Consider the following 23,822-nt stretch of genomic DNA (forward strand, 5'->3'; position numbering starts at 1 on the left):
TTAAAACTTGTAGATCGTCATGAAAATTTGTGTTGTTTCGATAAAAAATGTACAAAATACTGCAATTTCTAGCGAAGATTGACATATCTTTGCGAAAAACTATGCATATTTACAATTTGGTACGAAGTAACACGAGATGTTTCAACTTCTATGAAAATTCGTTGTCTGGTAGAAATTTTTACCAGGGGGGTCCGAATTTCTCAGCGAGATTTTTCCGCATTCCGCACAGCACAGTCGACGGATCGTACGGCATCAGTCGGCGATGCACTGTTTTATTGAACTGGCAGTACATTCGGTTCTCGTATTTGTTCAATCCTTGAAAACTAACTCCAGGGCATTATAATTAGCTGGCAATAAAATATAGATGAGTTACGACAGCTGTTCGTGGCTCTCGACAAAGTCTTGTGACGTTGGCTTAACCGACAGTGATATCACTGGTACTCAACCGCTTGCGTACTTTAAAACGATAAGCTTCACATAACAGTCATACCGGCGTACGTTTGATTTTTTTGCTGCAGAAACGTCTGATGGTAAAGTAAAAATTATGCAAATTGAATAAGGAAAAGTGCGACACTCTCACTCTACCAAAAATGACCATATCTTAAATCACACAATGTTACGATCGAAATCAAAATATAATTTATTGCATAATTTAATCGTCAGATGTCCTAGATAAAAAATCATATAGTCAATTGTTATATGATTTTTGATCTAGTATACATATAGCTTGACGATTCGTGCCTTCGTAATTTGCTAGTGATTTTTTCCTACAATGTTTTTTCTCGAATTTTTAAGATAAGTCGTGCAATAAATGACGCGTTGATTTAGGTCATCGCATCTCATGATTTATCACACGAACATTTTCGGCCGCACAGGCGCGTCTGGCAAAGAATGGAGGATGGTTTGTGTTAGGATAGTTAAAATTAAACGGTCGATCGGCGCTTCCCTAAAACAGAATCGAAATTCCGACTGGTGATCCGTCGTCAAAGCGATAGCGAATGGGAATTCCAGCGCCGGTAAAAAACGAGAATGAAAAAAGAAAGCGAAATGTAGAGGCAGGCGGGGTGTCGGGTCGGGTCGCGTCGCCGTGTTTCGCGCTGCGTTTCGGTTTGATGTGTCGGTTGCGTCTTGTGCGGCGCAGTCCAGGGTGCGCACTCGAGGGTAGCGCGCGTGCCTTGGTCTTCAGAGTGACCAGGACTCATCGCCTGGTTCAGAGATCCGCGTGGTAGCCGACAACAAGAGGACCCGTCGCGTTTCTCGAATCGGCGGGAGCGCGAGTCGTTTATTTTAGGGTAGTAAAGTCAGTCGCTTCGCGGGCCGAGGGATCGAAAGTTGGTGGAGAAATAAACGGAGACTCGGGCAAGGAGCGAGAAGAGGGTCGAGGGCTGCACAAGCATGCGTGTCGAGAGGGAAATAAGGAGAAGAATCGGCGAGAGGGAAAGAGAGGGGAAGATTCGCTCGACTTTCAGTTCGAGAGTTTGAAACCGGCTGTTGTTTTCAGAAACGCGTGTGTGTTATTTGTTTATCTTGTACCGTACCTGGATGACCTGGGTGACCGATAACTGCGACTCGGCGTTCATCGACTGACGACTGTACAAAGTGAGACGTTGGTATCTTAAAAGTGAACTGTGAGTGGTGATAGATATTAATAACAACTGCATCGATTCTTTTACCAACTGTATATTTCGCCTGCTCGGACAGGAAGAACTTCCAGACCTCGTTGCAACAGGTACGCGCCTTTTGGCTGTAGATTTCATTTCCTTTTTACTGCTCGACGCCGGCCAATAGCGTCGAGCTTTCGTCTCTCCGCTCGCGAGGTACACGCTTGACTTAATTACCGTTCACACGCGAATTTCAGCAACATTTGAGGGCTTTTCTGCATTATTATTCATCTTTGGGGAGCAGGGATTTCGTCGTCGATATCAATTACTCCCTTAATTCAACTCTCCGACTCATCGGGATTAAATATAACAAGACACCGAGCTACTGCGTGTACATGCAATTAGGTTTTTCAAATTACTTTACTTTTTTCACCGTCTCATTAATTATTTTCAAGCGAATTCAGCTTTTACCTGTTTTAATTCATCTTCAGTTGTGAAAGAATGTTATAAGATTTTCAACGCGGTCATTATCATTCGAAAAAAAGCTTAGAAAATTCGGATACGTGGAAACTGGAATTGGACATTGCGCGTGTGAATAAAAATTTCCTCTTCGTCAGATAATTCTACCGAGTCTACCTTTTTCCTCACTTTTTTACACACCAATAATTGGATTGTAAAAATTAATGCCGATGTGAAAAAATAGAGGAAAAACGGCAAATGAAAAATTGGCTTTAAATTGGGGATTATCCTGTTTGAGGAGCAGCTAATGATTAACGAGCCGGGATCAGTAGCGAGGAGAACTCGTAGTTCGGCTTACAGTAAATCCGTCCGTCTCGTTCGCCGTTGGGTCTGTCTGTCTGTCAGGCTGTCAGTCCCCGGTTTTCAACCGCGCAGCAGAGTCGACCCGGCGTGGAATATGTCCTAGTTTAGCAGCCCCCTGACGTCACGCGGCCCGGTAATGGCGGGTAAGTTAGTCACGTGCTCACCTGCCATAACTTTTCGCTCTTGATTTTGGCCCTCCGTTACTTGCGCCCGACTGACTGGGTATACCTGTATATTTCCCGGTCGTCTCTTTCTCGTCATCGCGCTTAATTGCTGCACGCGACAAGCGAGCATCGGAAACTTGTACCGAAATTGGGCCAACTGGGACAGTCTCGTTAAACTTATTCTTGAATTTTCATTATTTCTACACGCTATCCGCGTGCCGGTAATTTCGGTATATGCGAAATCGGTTGATTTCGTTAGGCAGTCTGTCGCACATGAATTACACAAGCCCTGAAAATCGTTTCTTGGAACTCACCGACCCTCGATTGCGCTTTTATTTTTCTTCTTGTTTTTTCATCTCATTTTCCCAACGATTGCGGAGGTAATCGAGGAAACGAATTAAATCTGTTGGGAAAGGTTTCCTCTTACTCCAGTGGCAGTTTATGTATATTAAAAAAAAATTGCTTTTCGACCCTTGGCGAATATTCTTTCATCGTGCTGAAAATAATGTTGAAAAATTTTTCGTGATCAACCACAGGATTCGGAACAACAAATCAATTTGAAATTAGTTGATTTTGGCAAACACTCGATGAAGAATCACACTTGATTGTCTGATTAGACGTGTCACGAAAGTTTTCAAAACTTTGACAAATAATTTTATTCCGTATGGAAAAATTCTTTTTATTCCAGTGGCCTTTTCATCCTTTCCGTCCCAACGAAACACTTCCACGTAACAAGTTTTTCATACACAAATTTAAATACTCGTAAAACCGATAATTTCAAAAATGACTATTCGATATAAACAATTACGTATATGCAGCGTGAAATGTGCGCAGAAAAATCAATAAGGTCACTAATTTTTTCTGCTCCGATGAACGGGGTAACGTCTGCACGATAATCATTTTTCAATTTATAAGTAATACATAGGCAAACATATACTGTTTATTCATGTAAACTGAACACGCACACACACACACGGTGCACTTGAGGCGTATCGCGGTGATTGGTAATTAATCGAGGACGAGCCGAGGTATTGGATTATCGAGGACAGCCACTCGAGCGATCTCGTCGGTCTAGATCACATTTACTGAACGTAAAATTATATCCGGCTTAAGGGACTCCTCGGTTATGGAGATGTATGCCTCTCTACGTAACGTACGCTGCACTGCCAGCACCCATCACAGGTAAAAGGGAAGCCTTTACGTATCCAGTAAATTCGCTAAACGTACCTTATTTGTATATGGGAACGTAAATTTACTTCCGTTGCGGTGATTAATTTATTTTTTATATTACGATAATCTACGTGATTTCAATACGTTGAATAAATCTGCATATATTGGGTTTGCACATCGCGTAATGTATGTTGTAGGTACGTTATACCTGACTTTGCTTGCGCTGTTGGCGAGTCATGGCTGCGGGACACAATAACAGTAATATGTAATAATAACGACCGTATACCGGAATATTCATACTCGACGTGCATACTTCGCATTACAATATTCTATAGCGATGAAAATAATGTCAATAATAATTATTATCAAGAAGAATCCGCCTTCAGCGGGATCAATTTTTTCAGATTTGATAAAAATTTATCGAACATTTTACCAGCATATTATCACCTAGGCTAGAGGTCTGCTCGCGTTGTGAAGTTCTTTAAGAGGCTATGCCCCTTAAAATGGAATATATTTTTAAAGAATCGAGCTGCAGCTCGAGCGAGTGACGAAGAATTGTAGGTACTTGGAAACTCTCGGCGAACTACACTGGTTCGCGTTTTTATTTTACTTTATTTTCTGTTTTTGTTTCTTTTCCTCCATCTTTTTGAAGTCTGTGCATAATCTGATGAGAAAAGTCTGCAGAACCTTGTTTAAAATTCGAGACGTTGATTTGCGTTGCCCCGCTTGCTGCTTTTTCTCTTTTTTCTTCGTTTTCATTCAGCCTATAAGGCACTCAATTAAAACTCGTATTTTTTATTATACATTGTTCGTCGCGGGAACCGGTATAAAAATATTTCATCTGAAATATTACTCCGTACCGATTTCAATTATTATAATTAAAACCAAACAAACGTCGTCTAGTACAAAGCATCGAAATCTTTGTACGCGAATGAAGACGTTGATGCTTTGCATAATGATGTTTTTCTAATCTCAAAGTATAACTTGATTCAAAAGTTCATTAAAAATAAAAAAAAAAAAAACAAAACAAAGCAAGGACATGACGTAAAAGAGAATGATTTTTCATCTATAGAGATATGATAGTAAAAAGAAAGCGGTTGGCAGTGTAGAAAATTTCCTACTCTCGATTTAATCTTGAAGAAATTATTTTCTCTCTCTTCCGGATCATCTGTCATAGCTGCAAGCTCGACTTTGAACATATCAGCCAGAGTGGATAAGCCACGCGGTCACGGCTACGAGCTGATCTGTGCAATCTGCTGTAATATACAAAGGCGAACAGGGTGACAAGGAAAGACGAAAAAGGAGGTAATGAAAAAAAGAAAGTTTTTTACAAGTCAAGCCAATTCGAGTCGGGATAACTTGACTTCTCCTCGAGGACCACGTGCACGTAAATGCGACGTGTGCGTGAGATTTTAAACGGGTTTAGCTATAACTCGCTCCTGATTCCCCCTGAGGAAATTCCGCCATGCATGAACAACGGAAATAAGGTCGCGGTGGCTGAGCTCTGTTTGTAATTTGCTTGGCTAATTTTTTTCTCTCTCGAAATACCTATTTTCAATCAGAAACGACGTCCCTCCTATCTCACCGAAGTTTGCAACGTTGTCGTAACGACGCACCTTTGGAAAAAGTCGTTATTTTGCAACTTTAGAATTACTTGAAATTTGGTAAACTGTTAATGCAGCATCGAAAAATTCAGATTTTGTAAATTAAACTCCGGGTATTCCATAGATGCAAGATAGTGGTTTTTATTTCAACGTTTCAACGATACGTTAACGTTACTAACTTCAGCCTCGTTCTTTCTTCGCAACTACGGTTTCGAAAATGAAAGGACAAAAATAGAACAAACAACATTCAACCGGAGGAAATGAACGTTTCGTTGTATCTACAAAGCATAAGTTTCACGAGCAAAGTCGTTGCTCGCTTACGCGTGTCTCTGTAGGCAAGAATCCTTTACTGCAAGCTGCTTTTCCTGTGGAGCATTCCATGGTCTCGAATCTCGCTTTTGCATGCGGGTAGCTTTTCTATTATTCCACTTGCCACTCTCACTGTAGGATCGTAGAGAAGGATAATTTTGTGAATAATAAAAACCGCGTAACGTGCCTACTCGAATTTGCCTCGGCGCTGATTGAACTTTCCATATTATCGTTGGCGTGTAACTGCTGCAGTTATTTTTCACCTACCGCACGGTCCGCTCTGAATGTTCTTTCGTTCCTTCAATATTTCAGCCTAGCCGGGGCGTACTTGTAACCCCCAAGATTAGAAGGGAGGAGGAAAAGTTGCGAAGGAGAACCCGGGTCCTTGAATTTGGCGAGGATTCGCGTGTTACGAAATTCTCTCAATTTTCCACGAGGGAATCACATTGAAGCTAGTAACGTTATCGCAACGATTCATGCCGAGGAAAAACCTTCATTTCGCCATTTTGGAATCGTCTGAAATTCAGTAAACCGTAATAAAACAAAATACACTCATATTTCGAAATCCTAGTTTCTCAAAAATCGTAAAATTAAGAAATTAGGAATTATTACAACATTACTAACCTATCAAATTATATGTTATTATTACTACGCAGCAGCGTCGGTAGTGCAATATTGTCGTTTTATAATAATTTCGTGCAATCCGTTCTCTTTGACGACGAGCCTGCAATGCAGGGGAGCGGTGGCGTGTCGTGCCTGCAAACACACGAGGGGACGTCGCGTTTCGCCATTTGGAAAATTGTGTGAGCTCGAGATCGACGTACCCAGTTGCCCTTTGCCGGGCATTATTCGACGCCGATTATTCGTCAGGCTCCTCCTGCGGCAGTGCCAAATTTAGCATCTGGCATTCCCGCGGTACGGATTATTTGGCACAGCGAGCTTTATCGACTATCGCATAAGCGTACAGAGACGCGTTATATATTATGTACACTTGTACGCGATATGCATGCATGAAATGTTAAACATTGATCGTGGTGCCGAATTTTTTCCCCTTTATTTTAAATTGGCAACCAGAAGGGTTTTAAATACGTTCAAATTTCGTCAAAATCCGAATTTCCAATCTGCTGTAAAACTTCTCTCTCTGCCACGATTTTCAAGCTTTTCTCTTGACTGTAAAAAATTTCGATTAAACTTTCCGGGTCAATTGACGAACGAAACAGGTCGTAAATTATCTCGCAGCCTCCGTTCGTTCTTTCACACATTTATATTTACCCTACACAAAAAAGTTTCCTCAGCGTTATTCGATGATACGGAGTGTTTAAAGGTTTCATGTTTTTGCATTATTTCGTACCTACGTCATCGCGAGAGAATGTTTTCATCTTAATTACGTCAAGTAATTCAAAATCACAATTCGCTCGCCTTTTGGTATCTCTTTCCTTTTTCTTCTTCTTATCTCTTCCCGCGAAGAGTCCCTACACTTCGTCAAAATTTACATAGACGAGTTTTACCTGCACGATAAATCCGAGACGCTAACCGAGTCGCGTGTTTCGCTAATCTAACTCGGCAACGATCTCTGGAAGCGAGATCCAACGGAGAGACGTCTTACTTTCCCGAACGATACCGTTGATGCGCCGTACTTACGAGACAAAAGGTCCCAGGCAACGCGGTGAGAGATCTGGGGGAACGATGCAGGGCTGAGGCGGATGCTGATGCTGTCGGTGTCGGGGGAAGTTGGGAGATGAGTTGGGCCGGGACAGGATCTGTTTGGCCATTATCGCCGACCGTAATCAGGAGTAATTACCAGCCTGCGAATTAGACGCTGCAATATTCCCTGCAGCTCAGTATTATCGTGCGCAACGCGTTGATTCTAAATAAAACAGCGAAATATTTCCGACAGGTAAAGAGTGTGGATTCGACGTATGGTTTCAAACGCCAGAGGACCCCGCGAAAATTGTCAATCGTTGTATTTTTCTTTTTTCCAGATTTCGTGAAATAAATTAAAAGATATTATACAGTCTTGGGTGCTCCTTAAAAAGATCACGTTTGACAACTTCGACTGGCTGACCTCCGCCGATCGGCTCGAAATAATTCAAAAATAATTCCCTCATTTTTTCATATTTTTAACACAACTCTAACCCATGCTCGCAAGAGGGTGGATTTTCCCATTTAACCCCTTCCGGGGCACATTAAATTTACCGAACGGATTTCGATAAAATTTCGTACAGGGTGGTTCCTTGGGTCGCTGATTACGAATCTGAACTCGAAATTTCGTACAGAAAATAAGAGGTAAAATGAAGAAACCGACTTTTAAGATCCGTACGGAAGTTATTATACCCATGAGAAATTTATAAAAATTGAACCGACATTTTTTTGCCACGGATATAATAAAATTGTGCATATTCGGTTGCGTGGACACACGAGTGTATCATATTTACGAGCACGTACAATGCGCGCTTATGCATGGACCCGTGTATATTGTACGTTGTACATACGTAGAGTACCTACATCCTCGACTGCCGGTGAGCCCCTCTTGAATTTTCCCCAAGGGTGGAAATACAGACCGAAGTTACGGCGCCGACCCGGCCTTAGCTTTGTTTGATTAATTTATTTATTAATCGCGGCGATTGCGGTACGCGTCCAAGCCTTATGTTACGAGTATTGTGTATACCAACGCAACGCAGGCATTGTTGGTTGACCGAAACGCACGGTGACGACGCTTGCCTGGGAATCGTGCACTTCTTCGTATTCGTTATACTTTCGAATTCATTTTGGCTGAAAGCTCCTCTCGCAATCAGCCGCATTCAACTCGCTCTCGTCGCATGCGATTTTTTCATATCTGCGTGTACGATTTCGTTATGGAAGGTCGTGATCTTATCTTATTTTATTTTAACAAAATTATTGCAATTCGAACGACCATCTCAATCCGTTATACCGACTATTCACGGATCCAAGCTTTTCTGTCACACAAAAAATTATATCGTTCTACTATTCGTGTAGTTTAATTCTATTGTATAATATAATCGTTCGCTCTCACTTATCTGCAATGTTCCATTTTATTCACATGGACAGCTGTCTGGTCTCTGTATAAAATCACTCTGGGACACTTCTTTTTTCGTCCGTACGTCGGCGTCGTTGAGTAGTTGATTTTTCAAAATTGCGTCAACGGTATTACTTTGATCATCACAAGTAGCGATGTATTGAAATGGTGAGTTGAAAATGAAATGAATTAAAAAAAAAAAAAAAAAAAGGAAATGGGTGTCAGCGAATATTTGAAAAAATGTTTTTCGAATAAAATATGCTGTCTTGATTTAAAATCTAACCGATCCGTTGAAATTCTTCATCACGCTAGAACAATCCGAAACGTAAACCTATATCTACTTGGAGTAAATACTGATTTCCAACAGATCGTAACTGCAACAGTTTTAAATTCATGCCACTTTGCGGCGGTTGTATCAAAAACATCGGAGGCGGAGCAATATCGGATATACCGTGCGATAAACTAGTTTGTCGCAAAACGAAACGAAGCCTTCCGCGCCGCGATAATCAAACAAGAAATACATAACAAAAACAGCAAAAATACAGATGTCACGAAGCTGCTTTATCGCATGAGACAAACCATAACTCACTTGGGGCTTTAAAGCTGTCTCGTTACCGGAGCCGGGGGCAAGTTTTTTCCACATTTTCCTGTCGGCCGGCGGTCTCTTCGTTTCGGAACGACTCGGTATCAGATTTACTTACGATCTTAGCGAGTGGAAGGGTCGTCGACGAGAGGAGGGCCTGAGAGCTCGGGGCCATTCGGACTAATCAGCGAGGCGAAAGGAGAAAATAGGAGAGCGAAGAAGAAGCCGAGAAGTAGAGAAGCCAAGGAAGGAAGATAGGAAAGACGCTCTTTTCCACAGAAAAAGCAAGGCCTCGTCCCCCTGTCCGCCTGTTTAACCCATTTTCACTTTGGTTTTCTCCACTCATTCGCTCGCCGGAGAAACAATCCTCTAGTCGCGGTGCGAAAATGCACCGTTGTTTTCCTGCAGGAGCAACTGCAGCAGCGCCCTTCCGAATTAGTTGAACCCCCGAGCACTTGTCTCGATTCCGGAGACTCGTTTCGCGGCTTTCTCGCCCTTCGAAATGCGCCCCTCGCCCCCCCACCCTCGGCACTCGGCCGGGGTTGGATTCGGAACAAAAGCAAACCCTGTTTTGCTTTTCCACCTATCCGGCTGCCTACGCTTGTCATTATACGGTTTGAGCCCAGCCACGAGCCTCCGGCTTAACTCCATGGACTAGTTTTCTCCACATTTCGTCGGAACTTGTGCGGAAATTTTTCGCATGTTTCCTCATCGGGGTAAAATTTGCCGGACGATTTTAGCGCGACGCGGTTTCTCGCAGCTTTTTATAACACGAGTTAATTCTCGTATAAGCCCCGACCCAGAAAATGTTGTTCACTCTGTTAGGCGGAATTTCATCGCATGTCGACGCGGAAATCTCTGTTACAGGTACAATCGACGTTTGATAACCTCGTTAAAAAAAAGGAAAATAAAACATTCGAAGGAAAAAAAATTGTCAACGCTATCCCGCATATCGACACATCTGTACGTGTAACATGTACATTTAACACACACAAGTTAATTGACAGTATTGTTCGAACGATAGTAGGTACGATTTATTTGTCTAATGGATTCACGCATGTACACCAGATTCGTAAATAAGATAGTTTAAAAAAAAAAAACAGCAAAATGTACACATCGAGTGATTTATCATGTATTAGAAGGAATATCGTAAATCTAAATTGTCTTTTATTGTTCATCGTGATTTCGTGCCGTAGAAATTTCTATGTAATTACTAATATCAGAGATGAGATTTATAAGCGATCAAAAACAAAAGAAAAGAGTACAATACGAAAGGATTGTTTTTTTTTTTATCTTTTATTTCTGCCGACGATGGTTACGTGGAAGAAAGTGAAAGATAATAAATATATAAATGAATTTCATTCGGATAATTCTACGATCGCCGTTAATCTTCCGGTAAAACGACGTTGAGGGAAGACTATAATTATCATCAAAGGTCTTGTCGGTGTAGTTGCAAACCTTTAACACCTAAGGGTTGAGGCTTATACGTCTATGTACATATCTGTATCCTGTATCCTGCACGCTGAGAACACGCCGCGGCGATACAAAAGCAGACGTGTAAATCAATAACCATGCCCCATCCTGACCTAGCTTCATTTCCCCAAAAAAGACTCAGGTACCCGCAACCCTCGCAATTCGCACCTTTTTTACACCTCGGTTCCGTTCGCCCGACTTCGTCTGTACATCAACTTCAACCGCGCTGCTTTTGCCGATCCAAACTTTGCCCCAATTCCGCGCCTACGGTTATAATTATCGCAAATGATTAATCATCCGTTACCTGAGTGCGAATTGAAACGCCTCGATGAAATTATTTAGCCCGTTCCGAGAGAAACACTCATTCCCTGAAATACGTGATTTTCCGATTCTTTAACCCAAGCAATTATTATTCTTTTATTTGACTCGGCGAAATTTTTCGTATGCATTTAATTATTGTAGAGATAAATTCATTTATCCGAAGGAGAGACTTACTAAGACAAGTGTGTCACTTATTGACCCTGTCCCAATGATTGACCTTTTCTGGTTGCATCTGTTTGATTCTCAGTTTAACTCTCCAGCAATTTGTTTTAGTCAATGAGAAATTCACAGATTATGCCGTAAGTTTACAGTTTTGTACAATAAAGGGGTTAATAATTGGATCCACGCGTGTCGATAACTGGTACACTTAGCTTAATCTCATTAAATCGTTTCGTTATGTTCCTGCAATATCGTATAAAGCAAAGAATCTTATAAAATTAACTCTGATTCATCGGAAGAAATTACGAATCGCTTTTTATTAGAATTAGTAATTAGATGCGTTCCCTCGCATTGAGTTAAAGTCGCATAAAGTTTTCTCGAATCAAATAAAACTTCGTTATTTCGTAGAATCAAAAAATATCAGGGTTGTTTAACACTTGTTTTTTCTTTTTCTTCGTTGTTTGTATTCAATTCAAAATCACATACAGCGCAAATTCATGTTTTTCACGTTCGTCACGTACAGAGCCCGGATACGTATGTATTCAAAATGACAAACATTTATGTATATAACATATAGACTTAAAAAATTAAAATATGGAGAAAATAGAAACTGCATTGCCTGGTTATTTCCAAACGTCATACCTACTTTACGTAAAAAACCAAATAAGGAATGAAAATGATTTAAATAAAAAATACGTATTCACATGTCAATCCAAGCCCTGGTCGTACATCTTCCAGTTACGAACCTTGAGTCGTGTTCGACGGTGAAATTATGTCGTCTCTCAACTTCTAAACGCCCTGCACTTTTAACCCGACATTATACGGACAGGCATGGCAGGTATGAAAACACTGCACCTTGGTGACGTATTGTAATAATCGACACGTGGTGACCGTCGGTCTCGGTACGTTGAGGCATAACATGTGTATGCATAGTATCGATTAGCTGATATCAATTTTCTCTCCCCGATCTCAAGGCCTGCCGCTACAGTGTGTAACAGTGAAGGGTATCGATTATTACGATACCACGGTTATAGTCGCGTTGACACGACCAGCTGCAATTTATAGAGCGTGTCGTTGACAGAGATTTTTTTTTTTCCTCACCAAAAGAAAGAATCTTGCGATCCGAATAAGCACGGGAGAGAACTTTGCAACGAATATTTAAACTCGTTTCCTGCAGGGGTCCAAGAAATGTTTTTAAAGACAAATCACTGTATTTAAATTTTGATTTGTCCTTGGGATTTTGATATGGGAATTTACGGAGACTGGTTTTTGAGGGTGAGTTGGCCTCTTTTTTTTCCCATTTTTTCAGCGTTTCCTTTTCCATCGGCGACGCCGATTGCGAGTTCGCGAAAGATAAAGAAAGACAAGGTCACCAGCCGTAGCTTGTGGATTTTCAGTCGGTTAATTGGTTTGAAAAATTGGAGAAACCCGTCACATACGTACAGACCTCGTTTATTATTCACGAAACGATTGACGATGCTCTTTGCACAGCCCGATCGCTTAAACACGATTAGGGCGAAAGCTTTTAGTTAGATGCCGCGAAATGTCCGGAGGCTTTTGTTTGGAATGGAAAAAGTGAGGAAAATTTTATTGTCCGTCAATATTTAAATCCAAATTAATTGGAGGTCACATTAGAACTAAATCCAAGAACGAGGCGTTGTAGGGTCGAAAAAAATACGTTCATCTTTATTTTCCTCCATTTCACCTTTTTTTGTCAATCGATCTTGAAATTTCTACTTTCGGCGCGTCTTCATCGAATCTACTTGTCGACAGACTTCTGACGGACAGTTTACAAGTTTGTCGGTAGTTTGCAAGCATATTCGTTGCTTTGTAAACGCATGCGTAATACTTGAGCGTAGAATTTCGTCACAAACATCCCTCCTCCCCTCTGAAAAAAGGTCTGAATATCACGGGTCTTCCCTACTGAAAATGACCTTGCCTTTAATCACATAACGTTATTACCGAAATCAACGTGTAATTTATTACACGATATATAGTGTAAATTCGAGAAATATATTGTATAAAAGATCTCGCAATAAGATACAAAAGCACGAATCGTCAAATGTGGTGTTGATTTCTGTCATAGCATCTTATGATTTATCACGCGAACATTTTTGGCCGAGTTAAGCTTTGGAGGCAGGAAAATAATTTACACGGGCAATTAAGCGACGGACGCTGCTCCCTCTCTGGGGTGCGTTTAAGCCGTCGAAGCCGGGGTGCGGCAAGAAATTTCCAAGTGTCCGTGTAGAGACAGGGTCACCGATCACTCGTCCGTGTATGCTCTAAGCGATCAGGAGCGATCGAGAGTAATCGGAGGGCAATTAACAGCCGCGCTGTAAGCTCGAAGAAACGTATTATTACGACGAGAAAATCGGCCCAATATTTTTTATACCGTCACGAAAAAATTCCACGCGTGTTTTCCGTACACAACAAAGTACCCGTTTCTGTAAGGGTCGAGTTGGTCCGCGATTACGCACACGCGGAGTAATGAAAATACCGCTTTTAAGTACTAGGAGTGTTGAAAGTGGTCTTTTCTGTACTTCGCGCATGCGCAGTCGCGGACAGATCTGACATTACGCGACTCTAGTCTCAATTTCGTGCTTCGTGGAAAAACGCGTGACATACTCTTGTTATATAAAGGATCGAGTACAAAAAGGAGGCAACGTCTTTTTCTACTTCGGCTGACCTGCGACTCGTATTGCAAACTTGCGGTTACCTCCTTGTTGCACAATGTACTAGTTCTGGTCGTATCTATTCCAATTCTTTTTCGTCGGTTCTGGAGTTTGTTTATAGGTCACTTTTGTATACAGATGTATAATAAAGTGTAACCGTGAAATTATTTTATCGACCCCGAACGAACGTCGCTAGCTGATTACAATCGTGAATATTCAACGGCAAATGTATACCCTGGCTGCCAACTTTCGTTCAGAGCACAGTTCAACGGTGTCATTATTATACCCGTTATACCTTGTCTCATACATGTGATATCTACACATGTGCCGCGCATGTTCGTACAACGAAGCCTCGGCCTAACGCCACGTGTCACCGTCTACTTTTCGACCTATTCGGAGCTTTATTTTTTACCGTAATACGGTAAGAAGTGAAAAATGCACAGTTTGCAAAATCACAAGTTGCTAGAAGATGAAATATCGTTTAAAAAAATCTCGAGCACTGTTATTTGCGCCGATGACGGTGAAGACGAACTAAACACATCCACGCTATGCGGTAGAAACGGTTCTGATCAAATTCGAATAACACAACTTGCGAGATATCGATAATTTGAAAAAAAACGCTTCACAATATTAGAATGTTTAAAATGGCTCCACCTCAATTACGAACGAAAAATTGTTTGAAAAATTTTGGGATTGAAATTCAAGAACGTAACCACGAGCCCGATTCGATAAACAAGTTTTAAAGATTTTGTAAAAATTTCAAATCGGTCGGAGAAGAATTGACGGAGGAATCTGCTCCGTCGGATTGAAAACGTGGTCGTTGGCTACTTATGCGTGCCATGTCGCCACTTTGTCATTAATTACAATGAGAAAATTCTAAAAGGTTCTTAAAACTCTAAATAATAAAGCCCTAAACTCAAATTGCTCAAAGTGTTTCCATTTACTTTAAAAAAATCTTGTAAAAAACTTGTCGAAACGTGTTTCTTCTTTTTCTTCTCGCAGCTTCGATTTCGACCCTGGATCATATTCCTCCTCAAGCCGATGAGAAATACGGTTGCAGTTATAAAAATTCACCTCGCGCGGTGGGGTTGATTCTCAACATCGTAAAGCATAAGCCCCGTCGGTGGTGGCTTTACGGGTTGGGCTTATCTTTCGGTTAGTCCAATATTAGGACTGCACCACCCCGACTGGATCAGGAGTCTAAGGGTTGGGAGGGCGAGGGTCAGACGCGCGAGAAACAATTCCTCGTACCGACTCCTTTCTGGATCAGCCGTTGGGCTCGGCTCGGTGACGACTCGGCGTTATCGACATCGGAATCAAGGCCTTGGGCTCGTTTCCGACGAAACTCGACGGATCACTGTAACGAGCATGTGGCTCAACTTTTCATTTTTTACCTCGATTTTGAATTCTCGAAAATTCTCATAAATCCGTATATTCGTTACGTCTGTAATTGAGTACGGCTGACATAAAATGCTCGATAGTCGATGCTGATATTTTTATTGATTGCTACAATCAATGCTCACCGGTTTCTCGTGGTAACGGATTTTTTTCGAAATCATTTCTTCCCGCGACGGAATACATGTCGAAATTTTCGTAAAAACGTGTGTACTTCGGACAGCAAACTTCACAACCCTTGCGCGAGGGTTGAAGGGTTGAGACAAAGAAAGAACCGTGCCTTGGAGGGGACCGTCAGTTATTTACTCGGAACTAATCATCTGTCCGAGTCAATATTTGAGAAATTTGAAAATAAAAACCACCCCTAAGCACGTACGGTACGTCTGCGCGTCTGTCTCTAAGTCACGTCGGTGTAATTCCGATGAACTAGACCCTCGAGGCTCGGCCCGTGGCTCGTATCGATTCATGCCTAGGTAAATTCAACCCCTTTATTTTCCGTCCTTCGACCTGCGCGACTCCCAGCGTTCGCCCATTAGACGTCGAGTATAATAAGCATAACGTGTAAGACTCGGCCGACCCGAAGACGGTGTTTACACGCCGATATCTGACCACCCAGTCGAGTGACACACCGTCGCCGATCCGAGGAACTTGGTCGCGATGTCCACTAAGCTATAAATATTCTAGTCTAAAAAAATAATCTAGCACGACTCGATTGAAGCGGTAAAAATTAATCGAATAATCCATTATTTCGTATTTTTTTTGTAACGGTGCATTTGAAACCAAAATTTCGTGAATTTTTATTCAAAATATTTTTCAGTTTCGGGTGAAAATATTTATTTGTCTTCCACTTATCACATTAAATAGGTAACTTAATAAGTAAGACAATGATAACAATTGATACTTTAGTCATATAAATTGATATTTTATCGAGTCGCTTATAGGAGTAAAGAACGAAAAATGATTGTGAGAAAAAATAACCGAGTTTGAAAAATAATCGATCATACCGGATTAATTGGAAAAAAATAATCGATTTATTAATCGAGGCACGGAACCGAGCTCGACTTTCGAATTCCACCGATTATTTTCCCCGTTTTCGGTAATCTCTCCAATTTGTCGTACTTAAAACTACGGATGTTCGCGTGAAAATAGAGACAGGGAAGCAGAGCGAGAGAGAGAGTGAAAAAAACGCAACTACCGGAAAAGGTGGGTTTTCTTTTTCGGCTTGGGAATTGCCGGAATTTCGGTTCTTTCATTTAATTATTCTTTGACCCTCTATTTTACTTATGCACTCCGGAATTTGCGGTAATTACGTGCTACGGGTATAAATTGAACCCGAGAACGTGTGTAAGGTACAATAAGGGGTTAGCAATTTAGTCGAAAGCTGGGGAAAGCACAGGAGCGTATAACTGCGTGGATAAATATTTGCTCTAAAATCGCGGTGAAGTGGATTTTTGAGGTTTAATTTCATTTTGTTCGGTTCCTTTTCTCCCATTTCTCCCCTTCATTTTTCTTACTCCGATACGTTTTTTCCCCTTTTTCAATCCGAAACTGACACTACGGCTCTGCCTTGGTCCTCGTATCGTATCTTACACACAGATGCATTGCGTCGATCCAACTTTTGCAGGACGTCTTTTCAGGCATATAAGTTAAGATTCGGTGAACCGTGCAAAAGGTATCGTCGAGTATCGACGCGAAGAGAAAAATATCTTAGCCTATCATAGCATTCATCTTTACTCTGTTTCCATCTCGTCCCGCGAACCGCGAAGCTCTCTCTCCTCTCCTCGCTCGCTGCTGTCGGCATCGCAAATGCGAAAACAAAAGTGGACGGATATGCTGCAAATACGGGATTCCTTTTACCTTCGTCCTTCGTAGTCACTGTGTATCTGCTGCCTACTCGCTTCAACAGAGATATTGCTCGCAGATAAGAGGAAAAAAAACAAAAAAACTCTGCTTCGCGGGCATCCTTAAATTCGTGCCAGAGTCTAATTTTTTACGACGATTTTACTCTGTGTACGTTTGTTTGTTTGTTTGGTGCTGTCCAATTATTTATTTCTTACTTTTGGAATACAAGTTTCTTCTAGTTTGGGGGAAAAATAGTCTGTAAGTATAAAACACAACAGCGAGACCTTTAATTTATCCTTATCATTTGTAATTTATTGTTTGTCTCCGGGTCAAAGTTATTGCGTCACAATTACACAAAATTACACGGTTGTCACAGTACGTAGAGAAAGAAATAAATCATCATATAAAACGTGGATAGATCGATCCTATACCTCGAGCTATTAGGACCGCAGTTATCTGAGTAATTAGTGCGAGGAAACGATTATACGCAATTAAACCAATTAAACAAATTGAACAACCGCTGTACATATGATACATACAGGTGTGTGTATGCACGTAATTCGCAATATTATGATAATCGCCTCGTCTTCGTAAGAAATTTGTTTCAATATGTACCCTGTGTATATATGCGCACAGTCTGCGGTACGAATTCACAATTTCTCCGAGCGTTTCTAATTAGTGAGATATGACAAAATGTCAACGGCTTACCGCATCGCGTCCCGTTTACAGGGTACCACAGTATCAACCTTCAGAAACTGGACGTTGTTGAATAATTAAAACAGAAAAGAATAATCACAAATAGTACAGTATTTTATTTAGCTAGTCCTACGCACAGGTTCTTGTAACTTACTGTAGGTTTCTTACATTTGTACTTTCTTGTAAGTACGTTTGTAACTTATCGCTGGTAAATAAATAAATAAATAAATAAATAAATTGCCTTACATCGCCGTGGATGTATGGGTATCTACGTATTATGTCTTGCATGGCTGGTAAATTTGTTCTGTAACACTGTCGTAAATTAACCATAGTGGTTCAATTTATCGATCGGCGTTCGGCCATCGCAAATAATGCCTGTATTAAAACGAACGACGACGAGGATCCTCGTTGTTGTTGTTTTTTCTTTCCTTATTGTGGTGTTTTACTTATTTTCTCCATCAACTCTGCATGATTGGATCGATTATTTTTTTACTACACTTTTTATTTTTCGCGCGAACCGAACGTTTTCTTACCCCAAAAGTCCATCAGGGTACGGATAGCGATCGTGATCGTATCAAATTATTCATGCGAACAAATCGACGAGTAAAGACAGGTTCGTGAATTGAACTCGCAGACACCAATATCACAAGCCAGATTTTCCTTCTTTTCTTTTTCTTATGAATACTCGTCATGATTTATTATTCCGGAATGCTGTATGGACAAACTGTACCTATACACGTGGATATTATATTCGATCAATTTTGTTCTGCCTCATTATCAGAGATATGTTTTCCATTGCCGATATTTCGATGGGATTTTTGCGTGCTTAAAGTCCCGATTATACCGTCTGCAACGAGTTATCCATGTTTTAATTATACGGAACATTGCGAAAAAAAAGACAAATATAAAAATAAAATTGTGCAGTATATGCGTATAATGAATCACTAACGACTACAACTCGCAGTTGTTGCAATTAAAAGTGTTTTATTCTTATTTCTGGATCTCGCTTGTTTCCGAAAATTAATTACAACTAGTTCCCAACCCGCCACCCTCCGTTATGTAGTTTAGTGAACGGCTTAAAATTCTCCAATTTTAAATTTCATTCTAGTATTATACAACCTAATCAGATGAGCGAAATTTTGCATTGTAAATTTCGATCACAAGCAGAAATATCGCTTGCATAAACAAAGCATGCCAATAATGAAAAAATCATCATTTTATTACAACGAACTGAGAAATCTTTCTTGTAAAATTAAACAAGCAATTTCTTTATCAAATGTGTTCACTCTTTTCGCCGATGAAACTATTTCTTCTTCTCTTCGATACACCTCCGAACACGCTTCGGCTTTCCATTTTCTGTTTCTCTGTTAAATTAAATGGAAGTAGGAAATCACTTTTGCGTAGGATTCTTGTAATCAATAACACGATACCAGATTTCGAATTGAACGGGAGTTTCACTCCAAACGAAACCACAGACTGGAGTTTTGAGTATTTTCCCCGGTTTCAGCGAGTGAGAATCTTTCAGAAACAGGATAAAACCCCGTGCAGTTTTTCGCTTGCATCCCTGTAAAGTAAACTTGTTTGTTCCAGGCCGCCGGGCGGGTGTTCCGTGTCTCGTGACGAAATCGGCGACCCGGCGTTGCGCGGGGCATGGTCCTAGGTGTGGGGGCAGGGCGATGACGCTTTACCGCCACCCACCGTCGCCTCCACGCGTTTTCCGCACCCCGGCCCCGGTCCCGGTCCCCGTTCCTCGTCTAGACCCCCCGGACTCCTCGACCTCGGACCCGCCGCCCCCCTCTTCGACCCTCCGAGGACGCTGCGGCCATGAGGAACCACTCGAGGCACCACGAACATCTTCATGGCCAAGCCATGCCCTTGGACGAGGTCCAAGGACTCCTGCCTCCGGCTCCCAGGACAGGTCTGTTACCATTTTAAACAATTCTTACGCCCTTCATCGCTGACGGGTCGAAGGAAAAATTTGCGCTTCCGTTTTTAACGCGGAGAAAAGATTTGCTCGCCTTGCGGTAATTGTAGAAAAACGAAGCGAAGCTTTTTTTTCGGTTAAAAAATTAATCGCTTACACAGAGTCGATTTGAAATAATTCTTTCGTCGTTGAGAAAAATTTCTAATTCTCGTCGGAGCTGTAACTCAATGTGCGCCAATTTTTAGTTTTTTTCTTTCTATAACTGAAAAATATGGTTACGAGTAGAAGATAAGTACAAGAGTCTTGATATATAACCTGTTTTTTAGTAACTTATTTATTTTAATGATATAATCACAGTACAATTATTACGTGTCGTTGCAATTGTGATTGCTCGACGTTGAGATGTAATAAAAATATTGCGTAACCCGATGAGATCTGATTTGGATCGAAAAAATGTGGTAAAGACGTATAAGGTCGAAGCGATTATCGTTCCATTTATCGGGAAACGTAAAGTACATATTGATGGCTATAGGAATATTGTCGTGACGGTAAATAGTCACTTGATACGCTAAAAGTTGCGAAGCTCGTTTTACCATCCTAATTTTCTAGTCAGTCTTACGAAACGAAATACGATACGACGGCCAACCCCTGAATTTTCAATCATCCGGTCGCTTTTATCAAAACAACTTTATCTCCAAGCGTTTCGAATCACTCAAAACCTACAACTGATTCTTAATCGGAGAACAATTTAACGAAGAAGAAATTAACCCCCGTCCACTTGCACGGGTCTCTATAATATCTCTCGGCGTTTCAGCGATTAAGAAGACAGCGCCCCTGTTATCTGAAAAACCGGCAAAGACGGTAAAGGTAGGTCGAAGGTAACGCCGAATCGTGTTAACCGGGAAGACAGCCGGAGGTGAAGGGGACGGAGGGAAAAGTAATTTTGACAAGAAGGCCAACAGGGTGGATGAAATTTTTCTTTCCCGCACTCTGGGGTCAAATTTACTATGAATTATGGTCACGTGATTTACGAAGATGGTTGCGTGCCGGGGTTCCGTCGCGACGCCGTGTATATACACACACATGCGTACATGTGTGTCCGCACAAACACACCCACACACACTTATAAATACAAATACACGCGGTAATGAGACGTGGGATGTTCAGCCTCTCGTTTGGGTTCGTCTTAACGGTGCTTCTTGTTTCGAGTTACGTCGTGTAGAAGAAGATGGGTTGTTAACGTTGAAATCTCGGAACACGTGGACGCGAAAAGGAATCGACTTAAACCCGTCGGAATCACTTTGCTATACATGTACAAGTAAAGTTTACCACCTTGCTTGTTTTATTGTCGGGATCAAAAAAATTTCGCGAATATAAATTTTGAAACTTCAATTGTAGTTGGATTTCGAAGGGATTTCAAAAAGTTTCATGGACGTCCATGCAGGATCCGCGCGGTCTGAGGTGAATATCCAGTGTGCCCTTCGTACTACGTTCATGGGTTTCACAATCGGTATAATATTCTTACAACAAAACGTGTTCTTTTGTCATTTTCTTTTCATTTTTAATCTCCGTATTTCTCGAAACGAATTTCAACGATTCGCCGCCTCGTTTTAGAACGAACTTTGATATTAGAGAGGGCTTGCGAATATTTACTCGAATTATACGCTCTTCGAAAGTTCAACATCTCTGCGTTATATACATTCTGCGCTATCGTCGCGCAAATTACATTAAACTTATATATTTACCAATAATTGAACGTAAATAAATAATCGTTTCTACTCTTCGTCTTTTCGGCTGGAGGTATAACATTAAACTCCGAAATCTCGGGCTTATTTCTCAAAAAACGGCTCACAGTTTATTCTTACGTTTTTCTGGTACGAAAAGTTCGCTCTAGTTTTTAGAATTTTACGTGCACTGGGTATAATATTCACAAACTAACGGTGTAACGGAGTTTGAAATGAAGAGAGAAACAATTTAGGAAAATGTTATTCATCAAATAGTAATCGTGAGAAAAAGGTGAGAAAATTTGGATACAAAACGCTATCACGTAGTTGTACATCATCCACTTTTAAAAAGATTGAGGGAAGCTTTTGGTCGGTTACGTGATGCGAAATCACGTAGGTAAAACATTTTTATACCTGTGTCGTATAGGAAATCGATCGGTTATGTATTACGCGACGAAGTGGCGTTATAAAACAGCGGACGAAACGTTTCACATTCGATGACATTTCACGGTGATTCGAATCAACGAATCATCGGCACGGCAGGCGTTAATAATAATGATAATCATACTATAACGGGATCCGAAATTTTGTACCCTTAAGAAATTTCCTCCGGCTGGTGAGACATGTTTATTGAATTCGACATAATCAAAGACTACTTTCCCACCACCTCGTCGTACCTTCACGCATTTGGCTCAGACTCTAAAAGACTTACGAAGCACTCCAACTAGTCAATCTTTGGAGATTATACGGTTTAACGTTAAACGCTTAGTAATAATATCGAGCCGCGAAATATATCACTTCGCGTATAAAGAGAATCTTTGGTCTGCTTCGAAACGTTAAAGTGTGTAGGCAGCTAGAAAAAAATCATCAGGATCAGTACCCTTATCGTCACAGTTATTATTACCATTGCACAGATAACAGCGTTGCTTTGTTATTTTTTCATCCTTCTTATAACCAACGTTCAGTTTGGTTTTTTACTTTTTTTGCTACAGCAATCATTGCACCTGTCATTGGAGTTTATTCACTAGCGGGGAAAGGAGAGAGGGTATATTTTACACACCTAAACACTCAACGAAGGATTGACGAAGATCCCTTTGGCTCTCTTTTTACAGGTAACCGTGGACCGCTTAGCGTAACAATTGTCCAGGTGGGCGGAAACGGCGGTAATGTGGGAACATCCGGGGGCGGCGGCGGCGTCGGCGGCGGGACCGGCGATCTGTTGGGTCTCGAACCGCCGTCCGACTTGAAACCGGCGGCATCCCCCTTGTCGGACATCAGCGCCACTCTGCAATCAGATAACAACGACACCTACACGGGGGGTGAGTGATTTCAATCTTAATTGGTATCTCACTTGTTAGTTTGAAACTACTGCGGGATTCTCGAGAGATTTCGTTTCTTAAGGTTTCCCGTTCCTTGTCGATTATACTTTACGTACCTAACTAATTGTTGTAAACTTTTATTGACTGAAGTTTAATAACTTTATTTATTTATTTTTTTTTTCATCAACTAGCGGAATTACGGTTTTTGCGAAGAAGTTGAATCGAGCTGACTTTTTAGTTCGGTGATTTGGTTTTAAAATCGAGTCTGCGGACGAGTGGATTTTCTAGTTTCAAGTGGTGAAATATAATTGTTAGATTTAATAACATTACACTAATTGTAAGCCCAAAGTACAATGGAACCGGTTTGCGTGATGTAAGTCGACTTAACAACGAACCCGCGCCCACGGAGTTTATAATACTCGGAAATTAATGAAGCCACTTTATATTGTGCGTAGAAAGAGGTCTGAAATTATACTTGGAAAACAAGCTCGCGGTGGACAAATTTTCTTGATTAAACAAGACTGGAGAAAAAAGAAGCGTGCAACAACACGAGTATGTATATATATATATATTATTATACATATATACAACATGTGACGAGAAATTCTTGATATACTTTTTACGATATTATTTTTCTTATATTCAGCTGCAAAAATAACCCACGGATAAATTAGTAATGATCGATGATATTTGTCCGGTCCAAGTATAACGACAAAGCCTGAAGGCTAAGCGCAGGAATTCATCTCTGGTCCAGAGGTCAAGTGATTTATTTTTTAAATTTTACGTTTCCTAAGCGGATTCGTATCTTGTGCACTACATTTTACGGAATCAGAGGCTGGATTTAATATGTTGTTTCAAAGAGCTTTGCTGCGGTGTGTTGAATCAAGTGGCTTGTGTTTAGTAGAAAAGAAAAAGTGGCGGAAAAAATATCAAGCATAAAGCTCGAACAGCGTTGTAACGCGTGGATTATACATCAGAAAAGCCTAATGCAGTGGAAAAAGATCGGC

The 23,822-nt window shown here is 41.0% G+C and overlaps 1 protein-coding gene across 2 annotated transcripts in view; it reads left to right on the plus strand.

Annotated features, from left to right (window-relative positions):
- The first annotated feature begins 1,160 nt into the window (after window positions 1-1,160).
- The window catches only part of LOC107217994 (potassium voltage-gated channel subfamily KQT member 1), a 129,773-nt gene continuing 107,111 nt past the window's right edge, over window positions 1,161-23,822 (plus strand). Inside the window, exons 1-4 of one of the 2 annotated variants that reach the window (XM_046743518.1) lie at window positions 1,161-1,628; window positions 1,702-1,729; window positions 19,439-19,766; window positions 22,609-22,815. In XM_046743518.1, the coding sequence (XP_046599474.1) occupies window positions 19,673-19,766; window positions 22,609-22,815 (301 nt within the window). In that variant the 5' untranslated portion in view covers window positions 1,161-1,628; window positions 1,702-1,729; window positions 19,439-19,672. Of the gene's footprint in view, window positions 1,730-19,438; window positions 19,767-22,608; window positions 22,816-23,822 lie in introns of both variants that reach the window. The other variant, XM_046743519.1, reaches the window with a different exon arrangement.

Source organism: Neodiprion lecontei, chromosome 6 (assembly GCF_021901455.1).
Source record: "Neodiprion lecontei isolate iyNeoLeco1 chromosome 6, iyNeoLeco1.1, whole genome shotgun sequence".
NCBI lineage: Eukaryota > Metazoa > Arthropoda > Insecta > Hymenoptera > Diprionidae > Neodiprion > Neodiprion lecontei.